The sequence below is a fragment of the Physella acuta genome, unplaced genomic scaffold (genome assembly GCF_028476545.2).
Source record: "Physella acuta isolate Inbredline_101_S28 unplaced genomic scaffold, ASM2847654v3 ptg000493l, whole genome shotgun sequence".
NCBI lineage: Eukaryota > Metazoa > Mollusca > Gastropoda > Physidae > Physella > Physella acuta.
The window spans coordinates 19,887-32,881 of NW_026732012.1; the positions used below are offsets into that span (position 1 = coordinate 19,887).

Genomic DNA, 12,995 nt, shown 5'->3' on the forward strand with positions numbered 1-12,995 from the left:
ATTCGAGAAAGTTTAGGGGAGATCACTCCCGGTTTATTTTATATAATAAACAAACTTTTCCCTACAAAATTGACATTTTTAAGTAAGATTTTATTTTCTATTATTAGTCATTATTTCGTAAAGAAGTTGAAAGTACATAGGCCAAGACTAAAAGAAGACTAAAATCCGCCCAGTAGCTTGTTATCTCTAAAATAGTCACTTGCTCTATAATATTTCGGGGTCGATAAAATCAGCTAACTGTAAACAGAACAGAGTTAACCCACGTCGGAACTCTAATCAAGCAGTGGCTAGTTTTTTTTCAAAATCTTTTTATCTTTCTTTTTATTATTGAACCTAGTAATTATTAAACTAAATTTTAATGACTAATTGTCTATCATCACATTAGATTAAAATTCAATATTCTTGCATTGTCATCCAAGATTTACCACTGTGTCAAATGCCAGCTCAATCTAACAATGGAAAGTGGATTAAATTAAAAATTTGCAGAGCCACACACTCATAATGAGTAAGCTAAATAAAATTCTATAGGGGTCATCCATAAATGACGTCAAGCTTTTTTGACGATTTTTACCTCCCACCCCTCCATCACACATCGTCACAAAAAGCCAGACCCCCCCCTAAAATGACGTCACACCACAGCCTACAACCCCCCCCCCCCTTAAAATTGCAGTTGAATATTTCTTAAAACATCGATATTTTTTCCAAAATCTTGTCTGAACTCAAAATAGAGTATTTTAATCAATTCCTATTGCGAAATAACGTCTAAAATTCGTTTTCCAACATCTCTTTTTTTAATAATTCAAAAGTGTGAGGTCGCACCAATGGACGACCCAATACAATACAAGCATAAAGTATAATTATTCCTTCCTACCTGATATAACATTAGCCATACTTGACCATCTGTTTCTTAATTAAACATGGTAAAATATTCAAGCGTAATTTGATACTTATTGTATTAGTTGACATATTAACTTAAGTACCTTTGGGTATAACACTGAAATGCCTGAATTTAGTAGACGCTCGATGAGTTGTTTGTCATTACTGCTGATCTTACCGAAAAATGCCCATTGCAACATTTCTAAAAGACAAATTAAAATAAATCTTAATGAGAGGTTTGGATTGATAAGAACATTGAGACAATAAAATATATATTTAGAGAACATTAACTTGCATATATATATATATATATATATATATATATATATATATATATATATATATATATATATATATATATTAATGTGTGTATCTTCTAATATATAAAGTTAAATTCAGTATGTTTGTTTGTAAAATGTTTGTCGTGGATTACAAAGGAATATAAGAAAAAACGAAAAAAAAAACGATACTCCGATGGATTCAAGTTGTTAGATTATTAAAGCGCTCATGGTCTAAATTTATGAGTTAAAAAGTTACTATTGAAAGTCTTTAAACAAATTTTCATTACATATACTTAGAATAATAATTTTTAATTATGAACTTTACATAAAATAAAAAAAAATATATCACCGTTTATAAAATTTCTAAAAATGTGTCTGAAATGTATTTGCATTTTGTCCTTTAGTTCTCATAACGTCCCTTGATTTGGAAAACACAGCTACTTCCCTTTAAAAAACCATTAAATCGGGGGGAGAAAGAATTGACTTTTTATTACTTTGTTTTAGTGTTAGAAAAAAAATTACATAATTAGCGGGGATTGATTAAGTGCAATGTTGTAGGTATTTTTAATACTGCCTTTTATTTATTCTATACACTGAACTTACTGTTTACTAATCATTTTTTTAAATCAATAACAGTTAATGAGCCAGGTCCTATATGTCCTATATGTTTATTTCTTTCCGTTTACGGATAAGCTTGGGGTATTAAAATTGTTCATTAAATTGAAACAGGCACGTCCGCCGGCGCCCCACCAGGGTTTAATTTGGCGCCTTGTGCTATCCTGTAAGCGCTATGGTGCATAATTTTGCTTTAAACTGTGTGATAGAGTATGAATAAGAAAGGTTACTTTAGTCTTTAAGTGAATCGAATCCGGGAGTCCTCAGGCGCCCAGACCGAGTGCTATTTAGGGCCCCGGGCATTCCCGTGTTGGGTTTGGCGCCTATGTTCGTTTAAGTGAGTGCAAAAGACTATAAATACGTTGGGATATTATAGTCGTTTATTAAGCTGAAACAGGCGATTTCGCCGGTGACCCAGCATGGTACGATTTGGGTTTGCGTTAGTGGTTGGGTTTGCGTTTTGATTTGGTTCGTTTTCGTTGTTTCTTTTTCCTTTTCGTTTTCGTTTGTGTTTTTTCTATGTGTTTGTGTTTGTATTTGTGTTAGTGTTTGTGGTTGGTTTTGTGTTTTCGTTTGTGTTTGTGGTTGGGTTTGAGTTTGTGTTTGTGATATCGTTTGTATTAGTGTTTATGTTATGTTTCCTTTCTTTAGTTTTGTTTTGGTTTTGGTTGGTTGTAGTTAGGATGGGCAATGCCGGGTATATCCCGATTATTAAACATACATGTCATGTTTCTTTAGAGATAGGTTTCAGAATACTCTTTTATAGATACCTGCACCAAATTAAGAGAATATTTACAATTATAATATAGACGTCATGGTTTGTGTTATGTGGTGTTTGTGTGTGTTGTGTTTTTGTTTTTGTTTGTGTTGTGTTTTGTTTGTGTTGTGTTTGTGTTGGTGTTGTGGTTGTGTTGTGTTTGTGTTGTGTTGTGTTTGTTTGTGTTATGTTCACGGTTCTTTTTTTGTGTTTTGGTTTTGGTTGGTTGTGGTAAGTGCGGGCAATGCCGGGTACATGCTGATTGCAACAACACACATGTCAAGGTCCTATACTGATAGGTTTTTCACAGAGGCCAGAGCAGGGCATGATCGGGACGGCTAGTATATATAATATATGTACATGTATATTTTTTTTTATTAATTAATTAATTAATTAATATAATTTGTATCATTTCTACCTTTGTCAAGTGTAACAGAAATCGGCGTTTGAGAAATTTCTGTTTCGGAATGATAGCGTGTATTTGTAAAACACGAATCTGTAAAAAAAATACATTTTAGATAGTTTATTAAAATCTAGAGTAATTTTTATGTATATGTATATGTATATGTATATAAATATATATATATATATATATATATATATATATGTGTGTGTGTGTGTGCGTTTATATGTATACATGTTTTGCATCTAATTGTATAATAAAACATGTTAGTTTCTAAGTTTCAAATAGACAATTAAATTGTAATTATTTTTTTTTACACTTAATAAACATAAATGTACTTACCTAAGCCAGTGATTATGTTCTTAACAACTTCATTATCTTTGTTATCATTATAAAACCAACAAATCATCTGTGAAAACATATTTCATTGTTCCTTTAAATCATTAATATGTTTATACAATTGTATATTGTAACAATAATTATAAAGTTTACTTTAAATTTTGCAAAATATTTTTAAGCGTTTTTAGTTTATATTTAAATTTCTAGCTTTTTTTTTTTTTTATCTAAAGGTTTATTATTATTCGAAATATTTTCATATTCTTTCACTAACCAGCGGATGCTTAAAGTCAAACGGTTTAGTGATGAATTCTATTGGCACAGCAAATGTTTTGTTTTTCTGTTGTGCCTCATTTGATTCGTGGCTTGGTAATTGAATAGGATGTGTGTCTTCGTGAGAAGAGACGTCAGTAGTATCTTGTACATCTGTACTTGAAGACTCGTAATTTTCATGTGCTTGATTGTCGATAACAAATGTTTCCTCACATGGGATGACAGTAATCTAATAGAATTAAACAAAATATACAAAGAATTAAAAAGATGTGTGAACTTATTTTGAATAATAAATATAGTAGATATAAATTGAAAAGTCACAGTTCAAAGCAACTTTTATTGATAAATAAAAATCTTTAAAGTTTTAAACTTGTTTAGAATAAAATATAAAATCCATGGAATGTGTTATTTATTATGTCGCTTAATATTAGAGACCTCATTTTCGGCTGCATAAGCCAAGAAAACTTTACTTGGGGAATTAGGCGAGACTTTGTTCCAATTGCGAAATCTGTTAAACGCCCGGCTGAAATGATAAAATAAATGATGTAAAGGTTTTAAAATATTACCGCAATTGGAAAAATAAGGCCAAAGATTCATCTGTTACATATAAATGTATTTCGAGTAATAAAAAAAATTGAAACTAAATACCAAACTGGTTTCACTTTCAACAGTAATTGTATATGGGTTTTTTTTAAACAAATCTTATAATTTAATTTTTTTAATACTATATTGTTAAATGTAATATAACATTTTAATTATATTAAAGTAAAAGAACTATTTTTACTTTTGAATATATTGAGTTTTATTCTTTTACTGTTAGTATAGGATTAATCAAATGGTATGAATGTCTTTCATTTTTAAAATTATTTGTTATAATCATTTTATTTATAAAAATTAGATGATAATATTTTTTTTGTCACAAACATTTCAATGTGGTATAATACTTCTATTTTTAACTAATAGTTGTTAACTTCAAATCCGAATATATATATATTCTACTTTTTGTGTTAATATAATATATTTGTGTATAAAATTTAATGTGATTTTTAATTTTAAATATATTAACATTTTTGACAATAATTTATAAATTATATATGCGCAGCTAAACAAAAGACAATATAGTTCAATAGTTTCACAAGTGACTGTCTTATTCGCAGATTTTATAACTTAGTTACAATCAACATACGCAATTTTCAAGCAACAAAACTATCTAACTCACCTCATTTTAACACGGTTAATTGAGAAAATTCCGAAAACAACAATCTCCCATCTTATGAATAAAGCTTTATCATATGTGGTGATATATTATTGAGTTACGTTACCTGAGAACATAATTTAGTTAGTACACTAGATTCGATAAAAAACCTAAGTATATATATATATATATATATATATATATATATATATATATATATATATATATATATATATATATATATACAAACATAATACATGTGTGTATATGTATATATATACATATATATATATATATATATAAATATATATATATATATATATATATACACAAATGTATATATATTTATGTAAATATATATACATATACATCTATATATATATATATATATATATATATATATATATATATATATATATATATATATATATATATATATATATATATATATATATATATATATATATAATGCCTAAGAGAGTCAATTGCACAAATGCCGTTTTCCAGACCAAAAGCTGAGAGAGCAAAATGTCTGTCAAGCTCGACTTTGAAGTAAGCACGTAAGCAATGCGTAAGTTAGTTTCGAAACCTACTTCCATTTCCTAGAATGTATTGATTCGTTTTTTTTCTTTCAGGTAGCAGCAGCCTTCATGATCGAACTTGTCTATCATGTGCCCTTGAGAATAAATGTACCAATCGATACGTCAGGATCGGGCAGTGCAGAATCATTCATAAGTTGCCGTGGAGTGTATTGGAGGCCTTTGGGCTATAGTAGAAGCTGCTAAAAATGTTACAGATGTAAGCATGAATGAACAACAGAGAAAGCTTAAACAATCGCGACGTTTTTATTTGGGATTCGTTGCTCGGGGATCATTGTCAGATAGAGATTGGATGATGGTTGAGGGGGGGGGGGGGGGCGTGGTGGGTGTGGGTGGGGGTGGAAATGATGGTTCGAATGTTTTAATTTAATGAGGGGGGTAAGGCTCATAAGGCGCATGAGGTATGGTGACGTGTATTAATGTTCCTACCAGCAGTCAAATATTAATGGTAACTCCAAATGAATTAGAAAAAGTAAAACTATTTTAAACAAAGCACAAAATAAACTAGGATGAAGAAAGCTGTGACTAAGCAATCAGGCGCATACTAAAGGTGTGATTGAGTGATAGATAAGGGAGGGGGGGGAGAGCAATTGTGTACGTTGTTTTGCCAACTAATAGTTGTTAAATGAATAACATTGTTATTAAAATCTAAAAACCTGAACGTTTGAATACTACAAAGTTTTTAAGCATACGAGATTAAATAACAGTTCCATTATACTCAGCTTCCCAACCCCCCTCCCCCCCCACCCACCCCACTTCCCATCCTCACCCTTTGCCAGATGAAGTGGAAAAAAGTATTTCCGATGTAAACAAACTATTCACACTCTAACTATTGTGCATGCCCTCTCCCCCCTGTAAGTTTTAAGTCCCATCCGGGAGAAAAATATCTCAAAGAAATATGACGATATGATTTCCAAATTTGGTTTCTTTTTTGCAACTTCTTCAACCAAAGTTAGTACCAGATGTATTGCTTAACATTAACTTGAGCTATTACGGTAAGTGTGATGAGAAAAATGATGTAGCATGATCTTTTCATCTAATGCCTTTACGCCTATAATTAAAGTGTTTACCTATTTGGATGCGTAAATTGTCTCCAAAACAAAAAGAAACCTCATATCTCATCAGTTATAATGTTTGAACAGCTGTTGAAAGGTGGACGGCGAGGCCAAGCGGTAGAGCGCTAGACTGCTAACCCGAAAATTTCGCGCTCATATCTGGTTTCAGGTAAGCGGACGTCCATGAGCTAACCCAGCTCTGATGGGTACCTAACTCAAGTAAGGGAAATTAAAGGTGGCTGGGGATAGTGCTGACAAACTTATCCCTTCATGTGCCGAGATCAAGAAACATATGAACTCTACTTCATCTGCCCGATGGATCACTTGGCCTAAAGATGAACATTATTTATAGTAAACAAGCTACATGTAAACGATAATTAACATGCATTATAAAATGCGCCCTAGAATGCAAGTATAGAAGTGTAACTAAAATAACCTTGAGGTGGCTGTATTGATTTCGATTTTAAAAAGTCGATATCTTTCAAAAGAAAAATAATCGTTAAATAACAAACATTCCAATTTAAGTCTAGTATTGAAAAATTCACTTAAGCGAAAATCATTAAGTATTGTGCAAACATCGTGTTTATTGGTTTCTAGTGTTAATCATTTAAAAAAAAAAGTTATTAACAAACTAGATGTTTATATGTGGTTTCTAGTATTGAAACAAAATTAAGAGCAATGGAATATGATTGTATACTTTTTTGTACTTTATTTGAGCGTCACTTATAAACACAATCAAATACCACTATAGACATCGTTGTAATGTGTATCATTGTGTAGCGACTTTGAGCATCCGTCAGATTCTAAAAACGTTGTTGGCTAAAAAAGTACATAACAGCGAGACTATGGATATTTTAAAATAATGAAAACAAAAACATAATAATTTTCACTATAACAAAACAGAAAAGAATAATTAGTCAGTTTAAAAAATGAACCTTATTTAAATAACTATATTATAAAAATAAATTCATTTTTTATTTAATTAATTACAATTTAGGATAGACACATGTGTTATAAAATGTTGCGTGTTATATATATATATATATATATATATATATATATATATATATATATATATATATATATATATATATATATATATAATGGAATCGCATACGCTCTAAAAGTGTCAGGTGCATTAGTAAAGTAAAGTTTCCCTTTCAAACCTGACGGTCTATGGGGCATGTGAAGTAGAGTTCATTTGTTTCTGTGACCTCGGCATATGAAGAGTGCATAGAGTTCTATAAAATAAAGCCAAGCTCCTAACATTCGTAAATTTTATAGGTTGATGATCATCGATTTATTTATGCCTGCCCGTTCTAGCTGGAATCTAGCGTGACCGTACATGCTTACCTTTCTTCAATGAGACCTTGAGCAAAAAAAAAAAATCAATCAATCAATACAGTGAGATCACGCGAGTTACATTTTACTTCATCATTTTATTTCCTTTCCAAATGTTATGAAGTTTTCACATTCAATTACGATTATGTAATCAGGCGGATTTATTTATTATTTTAAAATACAATTTCAGGTTCAAGTATTAATTTCAGGTACCATTAGACTTATTTCGGTTAAAACTAAACGTTATATTATATGTAATATTCTGTATTAGGTCAAACAACCTGTTCAAGTTTATTTTCAAATAATGTAAGAAGGTAAATCCAATAGAGAAATAGGGGTCTCATCAAGCAATTGTTGTCCTGACCATGTTTTTCTAAAAAGTTATGTTATCATTGTCCTTTAATTGGAGATTTCTTTTGAAATGGAAGTTGTCTCAAGCCGATTTATAAAAGAAGATGGTGTATGGGATACCATTTTGCAATTGCCCATTTTCTAAAAGAATATTTCTTTCAACTCTACAACACAAAAAAAAACCGACGATTTAAAAAAAAATAATTAAAACTTGATATGTATTTAATTTTTCAATATATTTGTTACTATTTGTTTTAGTGTTCTATTTGAGGTATCCCCTGAGGCTCCACCCCTTCCTCCTAACTACATCTCGGGATACAGAGAGACTCGGTTTCACTTTGCCTTGCAGCGAGCTGTTAGAAACCAATTTTGTTTTTAATCAGTTCACTCTTCCTTCAAATATACTATCATTCTTTAGTCTATAGATTATCAAATTAAAAACTGCATGAAGATAAGATGTCACAAATCTGTACAAAGCCAGACGTTGCAATTATTTCAAGACGCTCTTTTCTCACCCTTAACCTTCAAGATATTTTAGCTCAGGTCGATAATATTGACTACATTTTTTAATTAATTGAATATCTAGGGCTTGATGAGTTAAACATTCAAAATGCTTTGCGCATTGTAGGAAACAATTATATATATATATATATATATATATATATATATATATACTATTTCAAGGATTAAGTACCACACACACACACACACATTGACCCCTGGGCATGAATTGATCTTTCACGCATGATAGGACACGTTTTTTTTTTCCTGGATAATGTTTAGTAGGTCATACGTTCCTTGAAACTATAATCGATACCACGGATCGAACTTCGAGCAGTTCTATACATATTAAATAATTTATTGTTACACAAACAAAGTTCAGAAAGAAACGGCAACAAATCTAACACAAGCTTTGTCAACAAACATAAGGCGTGTATTTGTAGTCAATAAAATAAGTTACCATCGATAACGTCATGGGTAAGAATATAAAAAAACAAACTTCTGAATTATCGATTATTTTTCAGATTTACTCTTTCTGCTTTAGTTTAGAGTTATTTTAAGTCGAGTTAGAATTCGCTTGCAATTTCGAGTTAACAAGCGTGTTTTTGCAGAGAGATTACGCTGTTCCAAATATGATACTAAATAGCCTACTTGATGAATTTTACATACACAATATTTAAATCTAACTATATTGCATCTATATATATATAATTCTCTTCTTGGAGACGTTAGAAAACAAGCTGTAAGCGCGCTCCCTACCACCCCCACTCCTACATGGTCTAGTGAGCTGTGGTTCACGCTAAATGTTTACAATCGTAGAGCAGGGTTTAGTGACGTCTATTACGGGCAGATAATTTAGTTTGAAACTATTTTAAACTTAGGGGAAGTAAATAAGAGGAGGCTGCTTTCAGGGGTGTGGGGGTAGGGGTCGGGGAAAGGAAGGGGAGGGTTATCGTCCTTAAAGACCTACTAAAAGTGTTTTAAAGCAAATATATTCAGTGGCAGCATTGGTACTGTCGAATTCACAAATTATGAATTACTGAAAAGAAGAAAATAAAACAACTAAATAGCGGCGTATGATACACCGTTGGTCGGCTTATTGTAGTTATTTGAATTACTAGACTGTACCGTAGTTACGCGTTATTTGGCCGAAATGAAAAGTCAATCCAGTCCTTTTCAGCTCTCCGGTCAAGATTTCGCTCATCTACACCTGCGGCGCTTTAGCAGTTATCACACGTCGATCCATATAAACAAACACATAGCACGAACCAATGTCTTATTAACAGAAACATACGGTGTCCGGTCAAAAACCCCCTGGACAAAAACTCCCTGGACATAAACCCCCCGACATAAACCCCCTGGACAAAAACCCCTCGCGACATACACCCCCTGGACAAAAAACCCCGCGACATAAACCCCCTGGACAAAAACCCCCCGCGATATAAACCCCCCGGATAATAACCCCCGGACTGAGGTTTATATAAAGAAAAAATAACGATGATGTGAACCAAGAAATTAAAAAAAATTACATTCAATTAATTTAATTTTTTTACGACTAAGAAAATAGTTTCTACCTAAAAAAATGCTTTTCGAAATCAAGGAGTGACCTTAGTTGTATTTGATCAAAGATCGGGCACCGACAACACCTTAGATATAGGTCATCGACATGTGGGAGCCGTGCGGATCAAAGCAACACATTCTTAACAATTCAAAAGATGTGAGGGATTCACCGGCCTTTGAAAAATTATTGGAAATTTTCCCCCAAGAAGCAATGCCGATTGCAGACTACTTTGAGGACTACTATATTGGCAGACCACAACGTCGAGGTAGAAGACAACCTATGTTTCCACTTGACATGTGGAACATGCACACACGTGCAGAAGACCATATGCCAAAAACAAACAACTCAGTTGAAGGCTGGCACAGAAGTTTTCAGTCGCATATGGGATGTTGCCACCCAAATATTGGGAAATTTATTGACTTTATTAAAAAGGAACAATCTCTCCAAGAGGTTTATTGTACACTGATTAATTCAGGTCACTGTTTACCAAAACAGAAAAAAAAATATGTTGATAGCAGCTCTCGAATTTTAACTGTTGTTAAAAATTTTAATGAGTCCACCATTATTGAGTATTTGCGAGGCATCGCTCACAATCTGTCTTTTTAAAGTTATAATAAAAATACATTTTTTTTCCTAATGTTTGTTTTGTATTTTTATATTAATTTTGTTTCTCATCATCTTTGGTTTTTCCTTATATAAACCTCAATTGGGGGTTTTTTGTCCAGGGGGTTTATGTCGCGGGGGGGGGGGGGTTTGTCCAGGGGGTTTATGTCGGGGGGTTTATGTCCAGGGGGTTTATGTCCAGGGGGTTTTAGACGGGGAGCCGAAACATACACATAGCAGGCACCAGTGTATTATATATATATATATATATATATATATATATATATATATATATATATACACAATTTACATGTACGTGTACATTTGCCATTACAAAGGTATATAAACATATACATATTCTGAATTATATGCCACATTTATTTAACGCTAGTGCTAAGTACACATGAGAAGGGAATACATGTGGATTGTATGGTCAGCCCCTTTTGTTTCCTTAACGTTAGTAAGATATCCATCAAATCTTAGTAAACACAGTGGCGTCCTACAGACATGAACCATGACTTACTCGAGACTGTCCCTAACACGTACATTTAATGTTGATACTTTAAAACATATATTCAAAGGAAGCAATTAATCTTTCTAGTGCGTCATAATAAATACATTTTTGTCTCCCTTCTACCCAGCCCACAAAACATTTGGAGTGTTTCACTTGTATGTAACTACATTATATGTATATATATATATATATATATATATATATATATATATATATATATATATATATATATATATATATATATAACATAAATTATATTAGTTATACTTTATGATATATATATATGTATATATATATTTATTTATATATAACATAAATTATATTGGTTATACTTTATTATATATATATATATATATATATATATATATATATATATATATATATGTATATATATATATATATATATATATATATATATATATATATATATATATATATATTTATATATATATATATATATATGTCATAAATTATATTAGTTATACTTTATGATATAAAAACTTAAATCGGCGTAAATGTGTAGAAAATATTTTCTAGCAGTTTGCACATTTCTGACACATCTAGAAATTAGAGCTGGCTTATTTGAGAATATTAAGATTTATTAATGCACATTAATCATTTCATAGTGATTAACTAGAATATATAAGCTGTGCAATACTTAAAAAATTGGAATTGGGACACTCAACTCTAAAAAATGTCACCTCATAAAATTTATTTCCAGTTTCTTTAAAAAAAAAGTAAAGCCAAAACATTCTTTAAATCTCGACATGTTTTGGATTATTGATATACATAGCTTGTTAAACATAAATTTCCGTTTATTTTAAAATATTTAAACAATTTCAGAACACATCACAAACATTTTTTTAAATTCTTTTTTTTAAATATTCATCTGATTGCGAAATCTTCGTTTTTGGTAGAAATTCGAAGACTAGTTAAATTAAATGTTCTTACATATTTTATGCTCATGTTTACTGTTAGATTTATGTTACAATTAAAGATAATCAGTAAATAGAAACAGATGTTTTATTCTTAAACTTGACAGCACACATATTTATATTCATGTCATATGTCAATATTAAAAGCTAATTTAGCGTATGGTTTGTGTTAGTAGTATGTCGTTATGTATCTGTGTAGTAGGAGAAACTGCCGATAAGTTCAATTCTTGAGATGTGTTTTGTAGATTTTAACAAAGACAACAAATAACAATCCATGCAACTTTTATGACACCTAGCAAAACAACATTCGTTGGGAGGTAAAGGTAGGCCGTTTAGGGGGCCCAATTCCGACCAAAAAGCAATGACTGTATTCCAAAATTAATTTTTCCTGTACCTTGATATTGGTTTTGTAAAAATAGCAACAAAAAAAAACGTAACATTAAAAAAAAAATAAACATAACACAATATACCATTCTTGTTTTATATACATTTGAATGGCTTGGATTATCGTAATAAAGTAAGAAAGCAAGGTTTTCAAAACTGTATCAGGCCCAAGATAAGTGCGCTCGTATTTTGTTCGTTTGTTTATATATATATATATATATATATATATATATATATATATATATATATATATATATATATATATATATATATATTGAAAAAAATACCACATATATGAATCAGTATATAGACATCAGCTTCATTTATACACATTTCTAATTATCAAATTCTCAGGGTTAGGTTTAAATGTGAGTTAATTTTGAGGATATTTTTATTAAGTTCGTAAACGTGCATT

The 12,995-nt window shown here is 30.8% G+C and overlaps 1 protein-coding gene across 1 annotated transcript; it reads right to left on the reverse strand.

Moving 5' to 3' along the window:
* Positions 1–410: 410 nt before the first annotated feature.
* LOC131944433 (uncharacterized) lies at positions 411–5,302 on the reverse strand. The gene is made up of 8 exons (XM_059305033.1): positions 5,246–5,302; positions 4,761–4,863; positions 3,977–4,064; positions 3,543–3,770; positions 3,275–3,341; positions 2,948–3,025; positions 981–1,078; positions 411–449 (listed from the first exon to the last, which is right to left on the reverse strand). Exons 2-8 carry the CDS (start codon positions 4,763–4,765, stop codon positions 411–413), a joined length of 603 nt encoding a protein of 200 aa, XP_059161016.1. The 5' UTR covers positions 4,766–4,863; positions 5,246–5,302.
* Between the last annotated feature and the right edge of the window lie 7,693 nt (positions 5,303–12,995).